This window comes from Physella acuta, unplaced genomic scaffold (genome assembly GCF_028476545.2).
Source record: "Physella acuta isolate Inbredline_101_S28 unplaced genomic scaffold, ASM2847654v3 ptg000232l, whole genome shotgun sequence".
Taxonomy (NCBI): domain Eukaryota; kingdom Metazoa; phylum Mollusca; class Gastropoda; family Physidae; genus Physella; species Physella acuta.
This window is the reverse complement of record NW_026731751.1, coordinates 14,076-41,440: the sequence shown is the minus strand read 5'-3', so window position 1 is coordinate 41,440 and position 27,365 is coordinate 14,076. Positions and strand designations below refer to the sequence as shown.

General features: G+C 36.6%; 1 protein-coding gene across 1 annotated transcript; it reads right to left on the bottom strand.

The window, feature by feature from the left end:
• Positions 1–10,018: 10,018 nt before the first annotated feature.
• LOC131938069 (uncharacterized) lies at positions 10,019–17,616 on the bottom strand. Its single transcript, XM_059295961.1, has 3 exons — positions 17,578–17,616; positions 13,391–13,436; positions 10,019–11,072 (listed from the first exon to the last, which is right to left on the bottom strand). Exons 1-3 carry the CDS (start codon positions 17,614–17,616, stop codon positions 10,198–10,200), a joined length of 960 nt encoding a protein of 319 aa, XP_059151944.1. The 3' UTR covers positions 10,019–10,197.
• Between the last annotated feature and the right edge of the window lie 9,749 nt (positions 17,617–27,365).

The window sequence follows — 27,365 nt, the reverse complement described above, 5'->3', positions numbered from 1 at the left end:
GGGGAAAGATGTCTGGAAGAAACTCTGTTCCTAACGAGGCGATGTGAAATGAGAAATTAGAAATTTTCGAAATGGTTCCAGGCTATGGAACTAGACGGAGATATTCGACAGTGATCACTCGGAGATGAAAATGTAAAGTAACAAGTTGCAATCGGTGAATACGTCTTTGGATTACTCTGGATCTACTCAAATCACTGTTCAATAACTATCGAGTACAATCGTTAGAAATTAGAAACAACATCAGCGATTGCCTGTAATGCATGTCAAATTGTAACAGTTACCAACACCGATGATAAATTTCAATGCGATCAGCTAAATTGGTACAACATTTTTTTGAGTAAAAATTGTTGGGTTTTTTTTTAGCTATAAGATTATAACGTTAAATTACAATATCCGTCGGATTATAAGGGTACTGGGGGAAGGGAGGTAAATATTGTTGTTAAAATATTATTATTTACATTTTCTAAGCAGTTGTTATGTTTTCTACGATTTAACGAAATCGAATCTATTTAAGTAGTCTTAATCAGAGTGTCCCTACCCAAGGTTTTAAGTACGCTTATTTTATGTAGCAATGACGCAGTAAACTCTAAGGTGGATTTGCTCATGTCGACAATCTGTACCTAAAAACATGTGTAGATACACGATTACATAAAATTACATAAGCAGTAGTCTTAACCCCCATACAACGCTTTGAATGCTAATAAATTAGAAATGTTTCTGAAACCTATAACACAGGCACCGTTTGAAGCTGTTAAAACACGATGGCATTAAAGAAATTTTTAGTGAACTTTGAGCTCATACAGTGCTAGATGAAACCAAGTCAAGAGCATTTACAAACATCTTTAAAACGTGAAGCGAACTAAGGTGACGTCCAGTTGTTTTTAATGTTTTTTATTCACCTTTGGAACACGAAGAGACCCACCAGAGTGTGTACGACCCATTATGAAATATTTGAACATCTTGTAGAACCAAAAGGATTGAGAATACGAACCCACCAAGAACTATACGATATATATATATATATATATATATATATATATATATATATATATATATATATATATATATATATATATATATTATATATATATATATCCTGCTATTATGGTGCATAAAAGAAGACTGATGGTCAGGTCATCTAGAAATAATGTCAAATCATAGAGGCGTAAAGTTAGTGAATGACCAACACGACAAAGGAAAATGACCACAAAGAAGCAGATGACTTAGATGAGGTCCAGACTTGGAAGCAGAAGACACAGGACGCGCCTGAATACCTTCCATTTGCTGTAGAGCCAAGGAGAAATGTGGATGGGTGGATGTGTACTTTAATCAGCAAATGTATAGATGCTAGAGAGGATTTGCGCTGTATTCTGAAGTAAATGAACCTCGTTCTTGCCTAGTAATTAACTAGCCGTCAAGAAGGCAAACGGTATGCATGTTATAGTGAGTTTTTTTACATAATTATTCGCCATAGTTCATGGTATTTTCAGGTGTGTTTTTTTCAGGTTTGTTGTTTCTGAAAGTTGAATTATTTTTTTTTTGTAACTTACATCAACTGGGACATGTTGTAAATTTTAAACTAAAAAAAGGCGCTACTCTCCTGAAAATAGTCTTAGATGGGGTGGCTGCTTCCCCGGTCATATATATTATATATATATATATATGTATGATGTATATATTACTAAAAACATGGCCATGTATGTCTGACTTGAGAGATTGATCATAAATTATGGTATCCGTTCAGAGTTTCTTCCAGGCATCTCTTCCAGGCATCTCGAAAAAAATTTACCACCCCCCCCCCGAACGAAATGAAATTTATATAATTTATATAGAAAATATATACTTTTAACAGTGTCCGCCCCCCCCCCCCCCCCGAAGAAAGTTCCCCCCCCCCCCCCCCCCCCCCGAAGATTTCAAGTGCCCCCCCGGAGAAAAAAGTCTGGAAGAAACACTGTATCCGTTTATTGTCCTGTTTTGTTTTATTTAACATCACTTTTTTTTCTACAGTTGTAACTCAAGGCATGCTACCATCACTTACGAAACCATAAATACTACAAGCACATAAGAAAACCTTTTATTTGAAGAATAAGTGGGGGAGGGATAAATAAATAAAATGCAACGAATAGAAAAGCCTAAATGTTTTTAAGGAAACATCAATATATAGTAGTGGCGGAACTAGAAAAAAAGGGCCACCCCGCAAGAAAAATGTCTAGGCCCACCCATATATATATATATATATATATATATATATATATATATATATATATATATATATATATATATATATATATATATATATATATGAAATAATCGCAATCCCCCAGAGTATGGAAATTGCGCTAAAAATGTCTTTGTTTTTTCTTTTCAATTAAACAGATTGTAATAACATGTCATGTGTGTGAGTGCATTTGTCTGTTTTGAAAATCTTTGTTTCATTTTATGTTTGCCGGATTACTACCTGTCCTCTAGCCGGTCAAAAGAATATAAAACGTGAAAGCTTTGTATGTGTAATGGTTTCTCGTGTTATGTTTATTTTAATGGGTTTTTTAAAATTGATATTATTAATTTTAAACACATTTCCTTTTTATACTGTGTCATTCTTTAGTATACATTTTTTTTTAAAATATAATAATTAAGAGAAGTAATTGCTTTTTAATTTATTTAGTACAAATCTATTAAAAGAAGCTTATGAGCACCCCTGTTTAACGATTTAAAAAGGGAAATAAGTCATGGAAGTGTTTTGAATGTTTGCCTTTCTTTCACACGGCAACTCATGCTTGTATTTTTTTACGCAACAGCATGTGTTAGCTACTGTTTAACATCACTATTGTATTAGATCTGTTTGTTATTTACAAAATAGAGGGGTCTGGCTTTTTGTGACGATGTGTGACGGAGGGGAAGGGGGAGGGGGGAAGTAAAAATCGTCAATAAAAGCGTGACGTCATTTATGGATGACCCCCCCCCCCCCCAAACAAAAATAAGTAAACGTACATACAACCGAAATTATTGTTATTATATTCTTTCTGATTATTTGAAGAATACCGGATAGTACAGAATAGTCGTTCTACCAATACAAAAAAGTACATTTTATATTGTAAAATCACAATGGATTGTGGACCCCTAACAGGGGCGGAACTACCATACCGCCAGACCCCGCAATGCGGGGGGGCCCAGGACGTTTAGGGGCCCAGTTCCGACCAAAAAACAATGAATTTTTTTTTCAAAAATTATGTTTTTCATGCATCTTGAAAGTGGTTTTGTAAAAAAAAAAAAAACAGGTCTACTATAGCAGAGATTGTTGCGTAGAAAAATATTTTAAAATCTACAAGAGCTATAGTTTGAAAGGTAGGCAAACATTCACACAACTTCCATGACTTACTGCCCTTCTTTAAAATAGGGATGCCCACGAAGCTAATTTAAATAGTTTTGTACTATGTATATTAAAAAGCAATTGATTCTCTGAATTGTTATTTAAATAAGACGTAATAAACAATGTTATAGCTATAAAAATCATTTTTTTCAAAATTGATATTATAAAAGCCAAAAATGAAAAAAATAAACATAACGAGAGAAACCATTCACGAATCAAGCTTACGTCTTTATATATTTTTGAGCAGCAATTTTTGTAGTATCCATGATTATTTCTAACCCAAGATGAGTTTAGACTAAATTTGTCTGATCCATTTCTTACATATATGCAGACGACAGAACATAAACAGCGAGAAGGACAACTCTTCAAATATGACACGCTGTACTCACCACTTAAACAAGTTTTGTCAATCCCTCCTCAGCCGGATTCCAACACTATCATTTTACATTAACCCCTTTTACTAATTATCCCTTAAAATTGTGTATAACAACATAGATCTATATAAAACAAATATGATAACCATGTACATACTTATTATTAATACGCTCATCCGGACAAAATGGTTTCATTAGATGATAAAATTTAGTAAAAAAGGTGTATACATTTGTAAATTCATCTTGTTTTTTTTTTTTTAAGAACATTTAAAAAAAAATGTAAAATATGCTGATGTCGTTGCAAATGTACCCCTCCTATAGTAAAAGACCTGTCAAAAATGGACCTAAAAACTATCGTTTTATTTTGTATATGTATAAACTCAACTATATAAAATTTGCTAATGTTAATGTACTTGTTTTAAATTGCAAATAAAAAAAAAAAAACGTTGAGCAAAATTGAACGGAGAAAAAAAAAAAAAAAAAAGGACTAAATTTGTCTGGTTTGTTCTCTCAGAATGGTTATTTATTGCAATGAAGTAGACTTAATTACTCAGTTAGGATATAGATTTTATATATATATATATATATATATATATATATATATATATATATAGGGGGCCCTAATTTTTTCTTTGCGGGGGAGCCCTTTTTTTCTAGTTCCGCCACTGACCCCTAACCAACGCTACAAAGAAGCAGAATTCGTCTTAATTTGTAGCGTCCTCTTTTCAAAAGAATTTTGCCGACAACAGCGTGTGTTTGATTTTAGAAGAAAGAGGACTCGGCTTTCACAATGGTTTAAAAACAAAGGGAAAAAGAATATACAAGAGCGTGGGATGGTGTCTATAGAATAAAGATAACACAACTGCAACTGCAGTATTCTTTTTACAAAACAATCATCAAGTCAAAATGCAAGAAAATTAATTTTTCTAACTATAAAAAATTGATTATGGTCGGCTGTGGGCCCCTAAATGGCGTGCCTCCTCTTCCTCCCCCCCCCCCCCCCCCCATTGCGGGGTCTGGCGACACTGTAGTTCCGCCCTTGATAAATAGGCGTCCGAGGATTAAAGTCTCTTTCATCGCTGTTGTTCTAACAACTTCCTACATCTAGACTTGGCACCAGCTCAAAGCTAAAGAAACTTTCATCTGTTTTATGAAGGAGACTCTGCTGTTTCCAAAGATGTTTCACTCGTTTTGATTAAAATTGTGTAGTTTTTTGTTGTTTTTTTTTTGTTTTAAAATAATAAACAAATCAATAAAAAAGTAATTTCAGAAAATCGCATGAGTTATAGACTGTATTTATATCGTGGGGTGTTGAATAAACGAAGCCATTGGGTGAAATACTGCACATGTGTAGTCGCCAGTTTTGGTAGACTAAGCAGCAGTTTAAAAATCTTATTAAGAACTCTTCAGTTAAACCTGTACAATAAAAATGTTCTGTCGCCAAACGATAATCAAATCAGACTTAGATCTAGATCGAGTCTATCTACTATTGTGTTTTACTTTTCTATACAACATGGCTCCTGAAGTAACGCCAATACATTTACCCATGATGCTCATGATGTACACAGTGTGTTACGTTTCCAACGATGTATTTGTTTTTACTACGACACAGCTGTTGTTTTTCTCTTACGTCAATGAAAATCAACAAGATGAATGAAGGCCTAGTTGTGTGAGCAGAAGAATATAGTGGTGTGTGTGTGTGGGGGGGGGGGGGGGGTACTAAAAACTCAATGTTTAAATGTTTAACTTTGAAATAAAAGAACTGCATTGCTAATTTGGGAGGAGGAGGGGCTATGTTTATGAATATTTAACTATGCAATCGTTCAAATAACCAACCGATTACACACATTGGTTATATTTTCTTAATGTTTGATGAAATTTGTGTGTAGATGAAAATAAAGAAAACTATTTAAAAAATTTGTCACAAAACATGTTTGATGTCTAATTTCAAATGTATCTTACTTGGACATCGTTGTCGGTTAGAGAAGCTATACCTCCCACGTCCCTGCCCCATTTAACTTATCCCCCCCCCCCCCCCGAGAGATGCCTGGAAGAAACTCTGAAGGTCACGTAAGTAAAGTCTCTATGTTCGTCATATTTGAGTATGTGAGGTTGTCGTTTCATGGGCAGGGCTGTCATTGTCAGGGCAGGGCTGTCGTTGTCTGAGGGCAGGACATTACTCTCTACGTGTCTGTGTCATTCTGACTTAAGACCCAATTTCTATATTGAATATAAGACATATCTGAATAAATTAGCCAGTCACCTACTCCATGAATGTAAAACAAATATCTTTTGTTTGAGTTTTCAGACGACGCTGTGGCTTATACATACGACCTATGACGTCACAGCCAGCGAACAGGTGAGCTCCCCTAACCCCCCCCCCCCCCTACCCCCACAACTCTGGCACCGTTCCCAGCCAGCTTGTGGAGGTTGATACACTGCCAATTTTTGTCTCAGGTAGTTTTTTTTAGCCTATATACTTCAATTTGCGCTTACACAAAAAATAGGTTAATCAGAGCTTGAGGGGGGGGGGGGGGGGGGGTAGTGGGGAGGAAGATACCACAGTGAAATACATGTTGACTTGAGTTCAGATTTGTAGTTGCTAGAGATAAATGTATAGTAATGATAGTGAAGAAAAGAGTTAAAGTCTTCAAAATGTAAATGTTAACAAAATGACTTGTGCTGGTGGAAATGTATGGTGTGTTTTATTTGACGTGAGACCAACAGGTTGTTGACTGAAACACAAACATGCACGGCCTTGTATTTCCTGTACACACAATGCTATCAACACACACGCACACACACATAGATTAACATACACATAACAATATACTAACACATACACACAAAGCTACCAACACAAATTAATACACACAGACCAATATACACACAGACTACACACACACACACACAATTCTACAAACACACATACACTACCATACACACTATACACATACACTACTAAACACACAAATAAACTAACCTACACACATAGACCAACACACAGACTAACATATACATACTAAGATACACACACATTGACTAACATAAACATACGTAAACTAACAAACTAGCATATACACACAAAGACTAAGAGACACATTCATTGACTAACATGTAAACATATAAACACATAAACTTACAAACACACAGACTAACTCATACATTTATAGACAAAGGTAACACACTAACATACAAACACAGATTAAAGACACATACAAATATTTGTATAGTGCTAACTCTTGGGCCTACTCATACGCATCAACATACGCACCAACATACGCACTAACATATACACGCACACAACTACAGAATAGCCCACAAACAAGACTTATATATTAAAATTAAAAACGAGTTAGAAAAATATTAATTTAATTTGTCACAACTGGGAATGGCGGGATAGAGGCGTAAGGCATCGCACAATATCAGAAAGAAATTAATACAAGCAGAGAGACGGCCAAACACATTCATGGTATACATCACCTACGTCACACAGGTCAACTTATCTAGAGGCACGCACATCTAAATCGGTTATAAAACTACATCATCTTTTGATTATTTCATACTGCATTTTTACCTATATACATACGCATAATAAATAACTTTAAAATTCAGAATCACAAAGCACTGAAACTAAAATAACATTTTAGTAGATCACTCCTGGTCGTAGGCAAACTTCATAGACTACATTACATTGACATTGTCTATAGACAGAGACTGATATAACATTGACATTATCTATAAAAGACTGACAACATGTCTATAGACTACATAACATTAACATTGTATGACATAACATTGACATGGTCTATAGACTGACATAATATTGACATTGCCTAAAGACTGACATAATATTGACATTGCCTAAAGACTGGCATAACATTGATATTGGCTATGCCTAAAGACTGACATAACATGACATGGTCTAAAGGCTACATAACATTGACTGACTTAACATAGACATTGTCTTTAAGGCTTGATCGATGATGGCAAACATTATCACAGCTAACCCCGAGAGTTCGTTTCCGGATTAAGACCATCCAATAACATTCATAATACATTATATGGACAACAATATCGGTATACCCAGGGGCGGATTAAGCTTGGCCGGGGCCCCGGGCTGAAACTTTTTGGGGGCCCCTGATATATATATATATATATATATATATATATATATATATATATATATATATATATATATATATATATATATATATCCTAATCAACATACTATTCAAGATAATAATGGATTATTATAACTTATAGGAACATTCGACAACGATATTTACAAAACTGCTAATTTAAAAAGCTGTCAATTGTGTTAAAAGAGCGGTAAATTGGATACAAACATATAACCTTCTTCTTCTCTTCTTCTTCGTTCTAAGTTTTAGTGTTGGAAGGGGTGCCCTCCAACACAATTAAGTATACGTGTCAACTGGTTATGCGCCATTGAGACCATTGACTCCGATTTCAGCCTGCTTTTCTTTTTTAATTTGTTTCCATAGCCTTTGTCCAACTAACTTACTAAGAGCAAACTATAGCAGATGTTTGATTTTGGAGTTGTCCCTCCCCAGCTAACGAGCATCATCTGCCCGAGGGTTTAAACTCGAGACATTTCGGTTAAGCATCCATGAGCTTTACCGACTCGATCACGCCGACCCCCTATCATCTAACCAATATATACTCATTTTTAGCATGATTATATGTTGTCCCCACCCACTGCCACGACACACACACTAATAAAAACACATATAGGCGAGATCCATCAACTACGTCAGCAGTACTAAATGTATGATTGTTTACTTTAGGCCTGTTGAAGTTTCCGACCTCTGCCCCGCGACCTAGCCAGGCACCAGACGGTAGGACGACGTCCCGCGGCTGGTGGTGGGGAAAGTAGAGCCTGGTGAGAGCCTACGGACGGATAAGCGACCATCATGTAGTGTTACAAACCAACATCTTCGTGAGACTGATTCAGTCCACTATTTGTCAGTTAGTTGAAGTTGACCTCCCTGGCTAATGGGAGTCAAACTCCTGAGCCGGTATATCCGTGTCACGATAGTTAGTGAACAGTCATTCAAATATTTATATTGGGTATATGAAAGCTGGAAATGCAGACTAACATTGAACAAATATAAATATCTATAAGAATATTATAATGTCGTTATAGAGCAGACGATAAAGACTTTTGACACTTGTTTGCTTGCATACGTAAAAAGAAAAAAGAGAATTTCAAACAACTCTATGTAGGAAATTATTAATAAGATACAGAGGTTTAACTAGGTCCATCTAAAAACAGTAAGCACAGCAAAAGCGTAAAAAAACCACACCTCCATCCTCTTAGGTATCATCCATTATTGAGGCCCACAAAAAGTTGGATTTCCACAGGCGTCCATTTAAAGAACAGCATCCCTGGCCTGTACACCCGATATTAACGTTCACTAAAAGTAAAGGCCTATAAGCGTTTTTAAAAGTTTAAATCATACTAATCATAGATTTTTCACACCAGATTCATGTTATTTATGTGTCATAATTCGACCGCCGTTTGTGTTTTTAACTCTAAAATCAACCCAACTTATTGTCATAAGCAAACGCTGTCCGGGCTGGTATTTATACTAAAGTGTGTGCTCGAGTTTGATATTTTGATAAAAAATTGAAATAAACTTGTGATTCAAATATTAAAATATTGGTTTTTATAGTAAAAAAAAAAAAAAAAAAAAAAATCCAAAAATTTCACTGTAAAGGAAAATTTACTATGATTGAAAAAGGAAATTTGGGGGCCCCTAAAAATCGGGGGCCCCTAGCTGCAGCCCCCTCAGCACCCCCCTTAATCCGCCACTGGGTATACCTAGGATTATCTCATTTGAGGTGGACATTATTGCATGACATAGGTGTATCTGATAGTTCAAAATGTGTGTAACGTTTATATTAGGGTTAACTAAAGTCAGCACAAGGATTAGAAATAAAATATGATTAGCTAAAAATGTATACATGGGTTATGGTTAGTTCACAAATGTCCTTGGCTAGATATCACAGAGATGAAGGTCATAACTCTTGTATAATATGTACAACAACGTTAATAATGGCCACTGTAATAGGTTAATTTAAAAAATAATGCAACGTTCTATTTTTTGACTTCCACAAAACCCCCCTAACCCAACCTAACCTAACCCAGCCTAACCTAACCCAACCTAACCTTACCTAACCTAACCTAACCCAACCTATCCCAACCTAACCTAACCTAGCCCAACCTAACCCAACCCAACCTAACCTAACCTAGCCTAATCTAATCTAACCTAACCTAACCCAACCTAACCCAACCTAACCCAACCTAACCTAACCTAACCCAACCTAACCTAATCTAACCCAACCCAACCTAACGTAACCTAACCTAACCTAATCTAACCCAACCCAACCTAACCTAACCAACTTAACCTAACCTAACCTAACCAAAGGTCAGTCCCTGAACTGCAACCCCTCCCCTACGTTGACCGCTATATCATTGAGGAGAAAATCTTCCCCAAAGTCCAAACACCTGGAGAGGGTCAGATTGGCCTTGACCGTGACGTCACCGAACACCGCCTGGGCCTGCTTGACCAGCCGGTCCCGGAGGGTGTTCCGGCACTCCTCGGCCTCCTCCCTCAAGAGCGGGGTCGAGATGAAGGTCAGCTCCGAGTTCCCGCCCTCCAGCAGACGCCACTTGATGGCGCCGAGCTGGTCGCGGGAGAGGTACCCGGCGCCCAGGGGAATCCCGTTGACGAGGCGGGGTACCTTCCGGAGACACGAGCCGGATATGACGTCATCGCTGAACAAAGGTCGAAGTTTAAGGTTGAGGATGTAGCAGTGGCGGGAGTCTTCGTCTTTCTGGACGTCGCGGACCATGGCCGCGGCTTCTTGGTGGTTGAGGGTAAACAGGTTTGAGGCGCTGCTAGGGGGCGAGGAAGCGAACCGGGACAGGGGCGAGCTAGGTGGGGAGTTGTTGAACATTTTCAGGCTGGGTTCGTCGGATAAAACGATCGGAGGCAGCTCGTTTGGTATATCGTCTGCTGGTGGTGGGAGCGAGTCGACGACGACGTCAGGAGATGCGGTCGCCTGAATGTAGTTTACAGACGACTCCCGTCTGCTCGTCAAGCGCTCCGTGACGGGCGCGTGCCGGGCGGTGGAGCGGTGTGAGCTCGAGGCAGCAGCGGTCACGCCGGACAGGGACAGGCTGTTGAGGCCAACGTACCAGGATCTCCCTGTGTGGGGGACGAATCCCTCAGCGACATCAACCAGACCAACACACGGCAGCGGGCTCTTGCAGATCTCCCTCCAGCCCGCCACGGTGACACCTGGGGAAAGTTACACAAAGGTTACGGGTTGTTACAAGAAACGAGTACAGTTACACAAAGGTTACCGGTTGTTACATCAGAATAGTGCAAGAAACTAGTATAGCTACACATTATGTTACAATTTACAGATTTTTACATCAAAATAGTGCAAGAAACTAGTGTAGCACAGTTACACTTTTTGTTACAGATTGGTACATCAGAGTAGTGCAAGAAACTGAGGACAGCTACAGGAATGTTAGGTGAATACAGTAGAACAAGCAGAAGAGAGCATCAAACATGTTTTAGTGTTACTTTATCGGGATCAGTGGTGGTGTTGGGAGAGACGGGCAGCAGGCCCAATTTTTGGTGTCATATTCATCAAATATGTTTGTTTTTTATTGGGGGGGGGGGGGGGACATAACGGCACGTCAACTCTAGGCAACAAATACTTGACTTATTAACTTTTTTCTTTAATTGAAATTCTCTTCGTTACCAACAGTTTTAACAATGACAAAATTGAGCCCATAGAAACATTTTCCCTCCACCCAATCTAATTAAATTTACTATAGAACACCCCCTCCCACCAAATCAAACACCCCCCTACCAGGTTTAACGTGTCTGATTAAATTTGTGTCGAATCATTCAGACCCCCCCCCCCCCCCCCCACCATACACAGTGCCCGTTTTCTTTAAGAACACATTCAAACATGGTCCCAATTGATTTTGGAGAATGTAGTCAATTAATCGATGTAACGGTGTTTCTAGGCTATAGTTTACATACATTACCAGCTGTATACCTGCTTTATCGCAGTATATACACAAGTCAGGCTAACATTGGGATCAATAGTAGTCACAATGGTTAAATAGCTTTATGTAACATTAGATGTGATTGGTTGATACAATCCCGGAAACCCAATCATGCTGATCTTCCGGTTATAACCTTCAAAGTTTACATTTAAATTTATTAAATCTATATAGTGTTTTACAGAATACACCATCAAACACAATTCGTTTGTAGTAGAAAAGATTCACAATTATTGTGTTAACACGCACACAAATAGTTGTGGCTGTTGATAATTTCTAAATCAGCGATTGCATGTAAGAAAGTTCAAATTAATATTAAATTACGTCAGAAGGATTACATTTGTCACTTTTGCATTGTATGGAACTAAATTAATGGCATATCTAGGGTAGACTAAGACCGAGAGAGACACGATCATCCCTAGCTTCAAACAAGTAGGCCTTCAGTCAATTTGAACAAAGGGATACAGAAATACTATTTTTATATTAATCGCAAACATTTCTTAAAATATTCAAACTTTATTTTGCCAGTCAGGCGAGATTGATATGTTTATGATCTGGTAATAAATTTAACATCTCGCAACTTGGCAGACCTATTGATGAGTTAACCGTTTCGAAATTGAGTTAGCCTGCAAGGTTACATACTCAACGATGAGAAAATACAGAATCAACGCTGAAAACATACAGAATAAGAACATACAGAATCAACGCAGAGAACATACAGAATAAGAACATACAGAATCAACGCGGAGAACATACAGAATAAGGACATACAGAATCAACGCTGAAAACATACAGATTATAAGAACATACAGAATCAACGCGAAGAACATACAGAATAAGAACATACAGAATCAACGCGGAGAACCTACAGAATCAACTGTAGAAAAAAAACCTCCCTGGCTCTTTTCTTGAGTGGTTACATAATTTATATAGCATATAACTATAAATGTGTTCTACGAAACAAAGAATCAGCTCTCACCTAGTCATGTTACACAACACAGTTGCTTTGACTAATTAAAATAATTCTTTAGATACCACTATCGGTACGATTAATAAATAAATAATTACTTTTTTTTTTCAAATCAATTTTTTTTTGTTCATATCCAAAATGAATGCAAAAAGATTTAAAGTTAAAGTGTTTAAATTAACGACAAAACATACCTTATTTTCAGCAAGCCATAGAACTCATTTGTTGTTAAACACCACACAACCGTTTAACTCGTATGGCATCAAGACAAACCTTCACGACTCGCATGCACTACCCCCTCTACCTGCACCCGCTATCAAATGGCTGTAAAACCGTAAAAAATCTGGCAACCTAAGTTCCCCAAAAGTTACAGCAGTTATCGTTCTTGACTGTGACCGAATACTTTTCCAACTTTCAGCAAAATTGAACTATTTCGAATTCAAGCAACGAGCACACATAAATAATGTAGACCCACACAAAATATAAAATTAATTTAATCTAAAAAAAAAGCATTCACACGAGGTTGAATAAAAAAAATGCTTACCGTACCCGAATTCAGCAAACCTTACCTGAGCTATTGAAGTAGATGATACTAGGCGAGGCAGCAGAGGTCGTCTTAACAGGTATATTAGAATCCTAGCGATTGTACGTGCGCACACACACACATACATACAAACACGCACACACACAAACGGGTGGGTGGAGTGACCAAAAGTCATTGACGTCATTCATTAGCATTTCACACAAAAGGTACGATAAACCTCCACACAATGGAAACCGTACGTTTGTATTGATTGGCTGTGACGAAACCACTTGTCAATTCAGTCGGGTTTTGTTCAACTGACATGTGGGATAATGAATGTACAGTTAGTGGGCAGCAGGAGCGGAATTATTAATTTATGTTGATTAAAATATGAAGTTGTCGTCAGTGGCGGAACTAGAAAAAAAGGGCCACCCCGCAAAAAAAATTATTAGGCCCCCCATATATATATATATATATATATATATATATATATATATATATATATATATATATATATATATATATATATATATATATATATATATATATATATATGTGTGTGTGTGTGTGTGTGTGTGTGCATTCACATAATACGAACATAGGATACTCATTGCTGTCCTTTTCGGGATTTGAAAAACATCATTAAAAAAAAATTTCAACATCATGTCATGTGTGTAAGTGCATTAGCGTGTTTTTGTGAAAATCAGTTTTAATTAATTTTTGATAGAGGCCCTTTTAGCATCCTGTCGGTCAAAATAATATAAAATATGAAAGCTTTGTATAAGTAATGGTGTCTCGTGTTATGTTTATTTTTATGTTTTTTCTCGCAATTATATTTTTAATGTTTAAAATATTATTGATTTAATACATTTCAATACATTTCCCTTTTATACAATATCATTCTTTAGTAATTACTTATAAAACAATAATAATTAAGAGAAGTAATTGCTTTTTAATTTGTTTAGTACAAATCTATTAAAAGGAGCTTATGATTACCCCTATTTGACTATTTTTTTAAAAAGGGAAATAAGTCATGGAAGTGGTTTGAACATTTGCTTATCTTTGATAAGTTTAATTGTAGGAGAAATACTCGGCTTTCAAAGTTGTTTAAAAACAAAGGGAAAAAGATGAAACAAGAGCGTGGGGTGGTGTCTATAGAATAAAGATAATCCAACCGCAGCTACGGTAATTTTTTACAAAAGTCAAAAATGAAAGAAAATTTACTTTTTTTTTAACTATAAAAAAATTTATTATGGTCGGCTCTGGGCCCCTAAATGGCGTGGGCCCCCCCGCATTGCGGGGTCTGGCGGCACTGTAGTTCCGCCCCTGGTTGTCGTTCATTTAGGTCACGCTAAACACGGAGAGCTGCTACAGTTGTCTGAAGAAACTATTAGGAAATTGTTAACATTCAGTTAAAAAGTTGCTGAATGTCCGGAACAAATATTAGGAAATTGTTTGCATTCAGTTAAAAAGTTGCTGAATGTTAGGAAATAAATTGTCAGTATTTAGTTAAAAAACACGTATACTGGAGGTCATTAACTTTGGTTTCTAAAAGTAAAAGTAAGCACGTTATTTTTATGCCAAGTCTACAAGATTTTACTCCAAATGTAGGACAACAATTCCAACCAGGGTGTCTTTCTTTTCTCCAGGAGGGCACTTGACACTTCCGGGGGAGGGGTGACACTGGTTATAGTATAAATTTTCTATATGAGATATATTGTTTTTTTTATTTCTTCAGGGCACAGGGCTGTGGACGTGCTCCAGTTGGGGGGGGGGGGGGCGGTAAGATGTCTAACAGAAAAATGTATACTAACATTTACACCAAATCTGAGACAAAGTTTCCCAATATAACATATAACTTCTTGCGTGTAGGCCTATTTCTGAAGTTGCGTAAACTCTGCTTCTTTTATTGATTATTGCCAACCCCTCTGTGTGGATTCGTTGACTTCCAAAATAGCTAGCAGCTATAACATGTTAGCTAGCAGCTATAACATGGTGTGGAATGGCTAGCAGCTATAGCGTTGTGGAGTGGCTACACACACTAGCTTACAGCTATAACAATCACACACACACACACACACACACACACACACACACACACACACACACACATATATATAGTTCTCTTCGTGGAGACCATAGAAAACACCACGCAGCTTAGCCACCACCCTCCTCCCCACCTGTCAGGTGAGCTGAGGTTCACTTCGAATGTTTACAATCGTATAGCCGGGTTAGTGACTGCTATTAGGGGCAGATAATTTAGTATTAAACGATTTGAAACGAAGGGGAGGTAACAATTTCTGATCGATCTTTTCTTTGTAAACAGCTGCTTTCACGGGCGGGGGGGGGGGGGGGAGGACGGGTGGGGGGGGGGGGGAAGGACGGGTGGGGGGGGGAAGGGGGCGGGAGGGGGTAGTGTTGAATTCACAAATTATGAATTGCTGATAAGCAGAAAATAAAACAACTAGATGGCGGCGTATACTACGTCGCGGGTCAGCTCGTTCAAGGAATTCTTCCTGATGAGCTGTGGTGCTCCCCTTTTGCTGTTTTTTAAATGATATTTTTAAATAAGTGCTTAAGGATGTCTTGTGTTTGTTTTAATTTTAAAACGTAAAAATTAAGTCGATTTTAAGTGTATGCATTTATTATTTAAGCTTTTAGAGGTTGCATAAATGTTTGATGAATAATTACCCATTAAATCCTTACACTTTACCACGCCCTCGGAAATCAACCAAGCATATCACAGCTCCACTTTGCTGATTCCCACCGTACATGTGATGACTAAGCACGTTCTAACATGTGGTGTAGTGTAAAATCGTTTAGAAAACAACAAAATATCGTACATTGCGTCCTCCAGACGTGTCCAAAAAAATCAGAGACTAAGTCGGGGGGGGGGGGGGGAACATGGCTACGCCCATGAGTCAAATATAACATGCATCAATTCAGGCGGTTGAAGTGTGTGTCACAATGTACTTTACACTGGCAGGATAATACCCCCCCCCCCCACACCCTTATAATTGCCATTTCGACTTGTAAATGGTTTGATTCCCTAGCCTATCGAATAAATGACAACGAAAACACTTCAGTACCAAAACCATTGGAGGTAGAACAATCAAACCGTTCGGTAGGGATCTTCAGTCATGAAAGGTATGTTAAGTAGACAGGAATTTTTGGTCTGGAACATTCGACCGGCATCTGGGTCACACACTTGTCACTACCTCTTGAACTGGGGGGAGGGGGAGTTCGCATTTTACCCCCGTGTCATTCACCCTTTGAACTAGGGAGAAGTTCGCAATTTACCACCGTGTCATTTACATTTTAAACTGAGAAGTTCGCAATTTACCGCTATGTCACTTATCTCTTTAGCTAGAGAAGTTCGCAATTCTCTTGAAGTAGCTGGACGTTTCCAATGTACTGCGGCGTCATTTACCCTTTGAAATGGGAAGAAGTTCGCATTTTACCGCTATGTCAGTTACTTTTTGAACCTGGAAAATACTCAACTTTTGCCCGCCACGCAAGGCTGATATTCGTCACTGCTCAGATGGAGGTCATGAAACTGTCGTTAGGGGCGCTAGTAGTGCTGAAAATGTAACGACATGCTAGCCTTAACTTTTTTTATTTTCGTTTTAATTCTTTTTTTTTTGTACTTTACTGGGGCGGTATCTAAAGTCAGGTGGTTTTTTTTGTGTATGAAAATATCGTAGTCAATGTTAGCGGCTGACATTAGCACCACCATATCCCCGCTCCCGTACCTTGCATGTCACTTATGCGTTAGCCAACCAAAAGTTTTGAAAAGTAAAATTGCTCCATACAACTAAGGCTTAGAGGTCATCCATAAGTTGACGATTTTACCTCCCCTTCCCTTACGTCCCACATCGTTACAAGGCTTGACCCCCCCCCCCCCTTTTTTTTAAATGACCTCACACCACAGTCTACAACCACCCTCAAAAATTGCAGTTGTAATTTTTCAAACATCGATTTTTTTTTCTAAAGTATTGACTGAGCTCGGACAACATACAAATATTTTAATCGATTTCTACCACAATTTATTCAGTTTCCTAAAACGCGAAATAACGGCTACATTTCATTTTCTTAAATTACTATTTGAAAAAAAAATGTAAATGTGTGACGTCACAATTTCTGGACCCCCCACACCCTCCACCCTTTTCACACACCGTCACAAAATCCCGTACCCCTCTCTCCCTCCGAGTGTGACATCATTTAAGGATGTACTTTGGGCATCAAGAACAGCTCCATAAAATATTTAGGCATCTAGCAATTGCTTCATTTAAGTACTCAAAGCACTAAGAATTTGCTCCATAAAATGACAGTTATATTCAGCCTTTCAACAGTTTCAAGCCAACATTTTCCCTACATAGCTGTCAGGACTTCAAAATTTCCTAGTCTGAACCAGAGTTGTTAAAAACTTCTTCAAAATGCTGATAAAATATTTTTAGTGTATGATATAACGATTTTCATGCTGTTATTTTACTATTAAATATGCAGTAATTGTATAAATTTAGAAAAATTTTTTGTAGATATCGTTGAAACAATTATTACCAGGTTCTCCTGAATAATTATTACAACCTAGTGACTGTACTTTTATGTTCGATAAATTTTTCAAATTTGCAATTAAACTGAGTTAGATGTTAATACTGTCATATACACACCCTGTGTGCAAGTGTATTAGAAATTGCTCTTTTAGAAACTGGTCGTATTTATGTTTCAAAATTTGAACCATACTAAACAAACAATTGTGACCTTAGTCAGTGACTGTATTAAAAAAAAAAGACAATCCAACATTTTAACATGATTTCTATTTTAATAAATTTTTCTTTTTTTTTTTTTAAATACAGCATTGAAAGCAAACAAATGAAAGCAATATTTTTTTTTCACCTACACTAACTGTGGCTCACCATGTACCATCAAATGAATTGGTGAAGTTAATTGGCAAACAACAGGTTATTTAAAAAACAATTGTGTTATTAGTAAATTGTGTTATAGATGTAGATGTTAAAATAATAAGTAAATCTAAAAAAAATTAAAGGGTAGAGTAAAAATGTGTTTTTTTTTCTCATTATGAAAGCATCATTAAAGCATAATCTGAAGTGGCATATAAACAGTTAATCAAAGCATAATGCACTTATCAGAAGTAAACAATTAGGTAACATTTATAGCATTCAATAAAATAATAGTAGAACTTTTACATCATTAAAACAAGAGTTGTAGAACTTTTACATCATTAAAACAAGAGTTGTAGAATTTTTACATCAATAAAACAAGAGTTGTAGAACTTTTACATCATTAAAACAAGAGTTGTAGAACTTTAACAATACATATTAAAACAAGAGTTAAAGAGCATGTACATGATTGAAAACAAAACAAGTTGTATAATAATAAAAAGTGTCACATTCCCCTAACCAGGGCAACCTCACAGTTGTCAGTGAAGAAACATCTCATGTAACAGTTATCAATAGGATGATTCAAGGCTTGATGAGGCGAACAGCTTGTAAACACAGAGAGAGCAGCAGTGGACAGTACAGTGTTGGTAGAGACCATCAGTGGTGGCGTAACAAGAACATGGGTGGGGGTGTGGGATATTGTGTACCAATGGGATGTGAGGTGGTGGAATTATGGGATGTGAGGTGGTGGAACTATGGGATGTGAGGTGGTGGAACTATGGGATGTGAGGTGGTGGAACTATGGGATGTGAGGTGGTGTAACTATGGGATGTGAGGTGGTGGAACTATGGGATGTGAGGGGGTGGAACTATGGGATGTGAGGTGGTGGAACTATGGGATGTGAGGTGGTGGAACTATGGGATGTGAGGTGGTGGAACTATGTGATGTGAGGTGGTGGAACTATGTGATGTGAGGTGGTGGAACTATGGGATGTGAGGTGGTGGAACTATGGGATGTGAGGTGGTGGAACTATGGGATGTGAGGTGGTGGAACTATGGGATGTGAGGTGGTGGAACTATGGGATGTGAGGTGGTGGAACTATGGGATGTGAGGTGGTGGAACTATGTGATGTGAGGTGGTGGAACTATGGGATGTGAGGTGGTGGAACTATGGGATGTGAGGTGGTGGAACTATGGGATGTGAGGTGGTGGAACTATGGGATGTGAGGTGGTGGAACTATGGGATGTGAGGTGGTGAAGTAACTATGGGATGTGAGGTGGTGGAACTATGGGATGTTGTGTACCAAGGGGATGTGTGGTGAAGTAACTATGGGATGTGTGGTGAAGTAACTATGGGATGTGAGGTGGTGGAACTATGGGATGTTGTGTACCAAGGGGATGTGTGGTGAAGTAACTATGGGATGTGAGTTGGTGGAACTATGGGATGTTGTGTACCAAGGGGATGTGTGGTGAAGTAACTATGGGATGTGTGGTGAAGTAACTATGGGATGTGAGGTGGTGGAACTATGGGATGTTGTGTACCAAGGGGATGTGTGGTGAAGTAACTATGGGATGGATGTGGTTTTAACTGTGTAATGTGTGGTGTAACAATGCAATGTGTGGTGGTGTAACTACAGGATGTGTAGTTTAACAATGGGATGTAACCAGGTATTGCCTAGTGGTGTTATAATAAAATGTGGTGTTTGCTGTAGTAGTTTGTCCATACATGACACCACACATAAAAATGCAATGTAAACTTTTGTGACAATAAGCTACAGGAATGACAGCTTTTTAAAAAGTTCAGCTAAATGTTGCCTTGCTCTAAAATACATAATAAAATATTGATGCTAGTCAGAATTATGGTTGCTCTAAAGGTGGGCGGATCTGTCAAGTTAAATTAGTGTAGGGGGAGTTTTTAGATATATATTGCAGTTAAATTTATTAAATCTGTGAAAATTATGTAACTGAATTATTGTTTATGGACAGCCCTAAACTAAAAAAGGTTTGTAGTGGTTTACCAATGTGAAGTTTTAACCATGTAATGTAAAGTGAGTTGCAATGTGTGATGTGCTGTTTCCTTATTAATAGAATGATAATTATCTAGTTGGACCAAAAATCCTGAGCCACAACCCTAACAGGATCAGTGGCCACCAACACCAGATGACCACAAAGTACTAATCAACGAAGCAAAATTGTGTACATGGGTTTCATTTAACAAGTATTGTTTTTTTTGTTCAGTTAAGAAGTAAAACAAAAAACCAATGTATCAAGATGATTGTGGCCATACAGCTTTCTGTCAACAAAAGATTTCAGTTGTCAAACAAAAATAATGCACTTATGCAACAAGAAACTGTTCAGTGCAGACATGGTCTGCATGAAACATGAGAGAGTGAAAGACAACCAAATACCCCAGAGCTATCCAGCTAGATATAATTCCATTTAACACAACAGCATTCACATACACCAGCTTTAAGGGAGGGAACCATTTTCTTCAACTCAGACAACCTCTTTCAAATACAGCGGTAAAGGGGTGCAACCATTTTCTCAACTTAGATATGTTTTAAACTCTACAATGATGAACACAACAGTTGTCAAAATCCTGGCAAATCATCTCATAAATATTAAAACATGTTGCTAGGCTAATTGGGAAAATAATTAGCCTACAATTAAAAATGTACAGTATATTGTTTTAATATGATTACATTAAGAAAGCTTCAACATTAATTGAAATTTTTTGTAATGTTAATTAGGGTTGATGAGGCAATTTGATTACTGAAATATTTATTTTAATAATCTTATGAGTGTTCATTAGAAATAAAAACATTTTTAAAAACATGAATAATTAAAAATTGGGAAAATATAAATAAATGTAAAAATGATTTTTCAATTATGTAAATTATATGATAGAAAATAAAATAAACTTCAACAGTTTTATTAAATAGTAAAAATGTAGTTATGGAAAACTAATAATAGGGAAGTTTTATTTTTCTTTCTTAAAAATTGATATTAACCAATCGCAAATTGTGTCTTTAAGTCCCATTTCTACAACCAATCAAAAAATCTGTACTTAAAAAAAAGATCCAAAAAAAAAAAAAAACAACCAAAAGCACAGATAAGATTGAACAAGGAGATAAAAATGAGATAAAAAACTGGGACTTGGAGTAACAAAGAAATGACTTGCAGATAACCAACAAACCTGTCATTCCCTAACACCATTCCCATCACAATGCAATGCCATTCTTTTAAAAATAACAAAATATAGGGAAGTGTTCTGATAAGCAAAAAAAAAAAAAATCAAATTTTTTTTTCTTTAGATTCTGAATATCTAAAATACAATGGTGCATGTTTTTAAAATTTATTTTTATTTATTTTAACCATCAAATGGTTGAAGCCATAAGTATAAAATTAAATTGTTTACTAATTAAAATTCCCTGCTTGACAGGACAACCAGTTAAGCAGGGGAGATAAGAATATCACAAAAACAAATGAAATATCACATCCAACTCATAGGATGGGGAGTCACAAAACTTAGAGAAGACAGGATATAAATTAAGCCAACAGATTATGTACATCTTGGGGGCAACCAGTGATAGACACAAGTGTTTGGTAGAATCACTACAACAGTAGTGGCAGACAAGTGTATGGTAGAGTCAGTAGCTAGATCTACCTAATGAGAAACATGATTGCAGGGGAGATAAATTCAGTTCCAGAAAATAAAATTTTATTTAAATCTTTTAATGATAAATCAAATTATTGCGGATGAAAGCATTTTTTTTTCTACAATCACATAGTAAAAACTCAATTTATTGCAATTAAAATCTTAATTCATGTTTCTCAAAATAAATCTCATTTTCTGTGAAACACGTACAAATATTGCTATGTTTAATACACAAAACAGGTGTAACAAGATCATTTGTCTGAAGAAATAGTGTTTACAAGTCTTAATCATCTGGTAATACAAATGACAGCTGAAAATATGACAACACAAACTTCATGTATTATGTATGTTTGAAACAAGCTCGATTATGCTGTTGTATCCAGTCAAGTTGAGTAATAGAATACATTCAATCAACATTTTTTGTCGTCTGTTTACATTATACTGAACTTGAGCATCTCATCAAAAAAGTCCTTTACTATCCCCCACCCCCACCTGTACTTATTCACTAAAGAAGATTATGCTTCTCAGCTACCCTTGATACCATGCTAGTAAATTGATAACTGTTAAAGATCAAGAAATGACTGAGCAGCATAGCAAAAGTCACCACAAATTTGTACAGATTTTTTAAAAAATCAAATGTATCTAAAAGTCACTTGGCAATGATAAAACAAAAGAGTTAATTACAAATAAATCTCACATAAGTCATAGAACTGTTTCATTTTAAAAATGAACATTTAAATATTCAACAATGATATATATTTATAAAAGTCGGTTAACATAAAATTATGATAGTATGAAAAAGAAATGTTTCAAAAAAATGTGTAAAGAAAATTAAAACCATATTTTCATCTGATCATACAATTTATCCAGCCTTTGAGAATTTAAATTGTTCAATATATCAGTTTTAAGATAAAGTATTTTTTGTTTGTTTCAGATCTTTATCAAGTAACTACATTTTATAAAAATTCATTTGGCACATAGAGCCATACAGTAAAGAAAAATATATTTGTTTAAAAATGTACATTAGATATTATATGCATATCCCAATTCATCTAATGGGATATAGGTATTCTCTTTGCAAAGAGAACTTTGTAATACTTTTTAAAAAACTTGACAACTTATGTTAAGATTAAAAAAATGTATTGGTTCATTTAAACAACAATAACATGCAGCAAAGTTTTACAAAATATTTATCTTCTGTGGTGGGGAATGGCACAGGCCATTTAATCCCATTCATCAACATTTCACAAGTCTTTTCTCATTACACAAATCAAATGGCCTCAAATCTTTTATGTCAACATTTTCTAAAAATAACTTTTTCAGTCATTTCAAGCAAATAAAATTAGCCAGGCATTAACTATTAAATTTTTTCTATAAAACATACCAAAATTTCACCCATAACATTCTGAATAATTCAGCGCATCAAATTTTAACAGTGAAGTTAACTTGTTTTTCGATTAATTATGACATTCTAACTGAATGATTCAACATATCAAATTTTAACAGTGAAGTTCACTTGCTTCTGCTTCAACTGTACATTGTGTACGTAAGAATTATTCAAGAACTTATTTCTACTTCAACCGTACATTGTGTACATATGAATCCTTTAAAAACTTATTTCTGTTTCAACTGTACATTGTGTACATATGAATCCTATAAAAACAATATGCAACAGAGCAAATTCCATCAACCTTGTCAGGAGACACCAGGGCAAAAGGTCAAGTCTTTGAGGGAAGGGTCATAGAAGCCAGCCACATAGAAGATGTTGGAACCCAGGCTCTGGCCCTTCTTGGCCATCTCGCCGGCCCGTTTCTTGAACTGGCTGTACGTTAACACTTGACACTTGTGGGAGATTGTCTGGACGTCATTCTCATCCTGGTGGTGAGACTCAAACAGGGCATTCTGGGATAGAAAATACATTAATATGTGACAGGGCATTCTGGGATAGAAAGAAATATACTATGAGAATCAAGAGGATTTTACAATAGAATTAGAAACAATTATAATAAGTGACACATTTATTAAAATTATACTTTACTGAAGATTTGATTTTCAAAGCTTAAGTGTCTATGTGTCCATATTTAAACTGTTACATAGTAAAATATAATTTTATTTAATTTTTTGTTTGCTTGGGAATTCAAAAAATTTGTTTACAATAGTCTGAGGTTGCGTTTTTTTTATAGGCTGGAGGTGTGAACTGGACCACAAATACCATACAGCAGGATGGGCATAATTTGTAGTAAAACTAAATTATACATGGTTGACTCATACCAGGAAAACATATATAAGTCAATCAGTTATTAAAGTAGAGTTGTCCACAAATGAGATCAAACACAATGGAATGATAGGTAGTATTGAGCTAGTTAGGAAAGGGGTTGGAGTTAAACAATGTGCCCGCATAATTTAGAATTTCTTTAAAATAAAATCATGAAATAAGTGGCTATTGGACTTTTTTTTTAAAGGGGGGGGGGGGGTCTAGCATTTTGTAAAGATGCTGAAACGGGTGGGGGTCCAAAATTCTGCTTAAATTCCATCTTATCATTTATGAATGACCGTTGATAGTGAAAAAATACGAAGAGATTTCCAGGCAAAGTTGTATTTGGTGAGCATAAGTGTACATCTGACAAATTAGTATAGGCTAACCCAAGTGGCTGTAATATTTTAAACATTGGATGTCACTGTAATGCTGTGGTGGTGACACTTAACAGACCAACGTACCTAAGGGTCTACTCAATTTCTCTTCTCCCCCCCCCCCCAGCTCCATGCCATTACCAACCTACCTTAGGGTCTGCCAATTTTTTACTTGACTGTGTCTCCTCTGGGTGATAGTACCACTGGACCTTGACCATCATCTGCCCGGCCCAGCCCTCCCACAGGCTCTCTATCCGCCCAATAAATGGACAGTGGGCCCTCCCCGTGGAGACAAACACAGCCGAGTCCCCCACGCTGATGGTTTCCTTGTTGCGAACGATGGACTTGTAGAAGATTTTCTTGGCTTTCCCCTTCAGCCCAGGCCGTTTTGTGCTTTTTCCTGCCCAGTGCCAGAATTTTCTTCTTGTGCTGGACGCTGTCGAGTCAAAATAAATTACAGGCTGGTCAAAAGAACAGCAATCTTTATATCCGTAAGGTAATAGATAGTGGAGTGAAGTTTTGTTTCTATTAGCTGTTAAGGCAAGAGTAAATCAAGGTTTTGTTTGTGTTTATAAACTGTTAGGGCAACAATGAACTCGTTAGAGATCAATTAATGATGGTGATAATTAAAAAAAATTTCAATACACCTTAACAGCATTTTTTAGAAAAGCAAATCATTTCTAGACATTCTTATTTCATTTTGTAAAGGTTAAATGCACAAAGATAACTGTATTATGAATTGGTTAGATAGATTAATAAATAGAAGGTGATGTAAACAATAAGAGTAAGTTTAGAGTAGCGTCCCTTTTGTTTATCTTTATTAATCTTGGACTATACTGTTTCTGTTGTATTTTGTATGAAACAGCAATGATTGTACACTTATGTAGAAGGTAAGTGACATGTATTGGAGTTAGCAGTTGTAGATTAGGGGGTAAACACAGGGAAAGGCTTGAAGAGTACCTTATACGCCCATCGCAACAAACTGCATATCTGTCAGAGTAAATGACATTAAAATCTCAACATCTGTCAGGGTACCTGACATTAAGACAACATCTGTCAGGGTAACTGACATTATGACAACTATTTACCTGTACTGTCATCCGAGTCAGATTTGTCATCATTGTCGCTTGGTTCCTCTTCTTCCTCCTCCTCTTCTTCTTCCTCTTCCTCCTCCTCATCATCTTTCTTCTCTTTTTTAGCAGATTTAGCTGTTGAGCTTTTCTTATTAAGGGAGGTATCTGATGTGATGGTGCGGCGACGTTTGGGCAGATTTTCCAGTGGGTCTGGTTCATATTCTGTCAAGACAAAGTCATGGCGTTTTGTGTACATTGTCAACAATCTAACATAGCTTTAAGGAGTTAACAGTTCAACAACGCTAACTTCAAGCAATGTGAATACTTGAAAGAATATCTGGTACATTGCTAAAATGGTTAGGTCTAGTAATTAGTAATTTTTATTGCATATATTAACACTAAAAAATGTAGTTAATATTTTTTTTTTAACCTGAAACTTTTTATACAACTTAAAATTCTACTTTGACTGCAGTAATCTTTTATCTTTAGTGGCCGCATTTCACTAAAATACTATAAAATTTTGTGTTGAAAATCATTAAAGGAAATGGTTTGTTTACTTACCCACAATTGGAAAATAGTGAAAGGAAAAAGTTTGTTTACTTACCGACAATAGGAAAATCCGATGGAAGAAGACGAATGTGAGCTATGGGTATTTTACCAGAGTCCCCATCATCAAAGTCCACACTCACAGCTGAGGACGAGTGGGGGCTGGGGCTTGCTGTGGAGACAAGAAGTCAGGTATAAACACTGAGCTTGGTATATTAAGGTAACACAACAGCTGTGGGTAGGCTAAGTAATAATCAGAAAGTGAGGAACGTACAGGGAAGCTACTTACATTTAGCCACTGTTCCTGGGTACAAACAAGAGAACTGCTGGCTCCAAAATGCACAAATTCTGGTTCCTTCAGGTAAATAGCGAATACTTCCTGGCCGCACGTCCAGAACCTGCAAACAATTGAATGAAACTTCAGCAAATTTAGAACAAACATGTATCAAACTGGCCAAAAGATTACAACCATTACAAGAAGCTTTAAAATGTGCTTATAACATCTTTGAGGACTCTAAATCACAATGACAAAATGCTTTAAAATATGCTTAAAGTATCTTTGAGAACTCTAAATGATGATTACAAAAAGTTTTAAAATATGCTTAAAGCACCTTTGATAACACTATACAACAATTATAAAAAGCTTTAAAATATGCTTACAGCATCCTTAAGGACCTCTTCTTGGCACAGAATGTGTGGCCGACTCCCTCTCTGACCAGCTGTCAGCACACCATACCTGAGGGGAAAATGGTTACCTTTAAGTTTTGCTTGTGTTGATCTTGTTTACCATACACAAACCCAACATTTTAATTCCTAGCTAAACATGATGACTTCTATTTGAAAGAGGTAATATATAAAAACTTTCTTACACATCAGGAGGCTGAAGAGCTTTAACCGTCCCCTCGTAGAACAGGCCATCGTTAAGGTAGAGGACTCTGAGACCTTCCCTTAGGTCAGTGGTCTGGAGCTTGCAGGATCTGGGCTCTGTGGGGGCAAACAAAGGACAAAAATATGTTTCACTCACTGAAGATTTTCAAAACAAAGTCTTAACTTGCCAGGGGTTAGATTGTGTGACTGAATGTTTAACTTATACATGAATGTGATTTCAATCTAGACTAGCTCCTATTTTATGAACATCAGAATAGTGTTGTCCAGTTGTTTGGTGTCATCCTTGAGTAGTTTGGTGGAGTAACTCACCTGGGGTTGGGGGGCC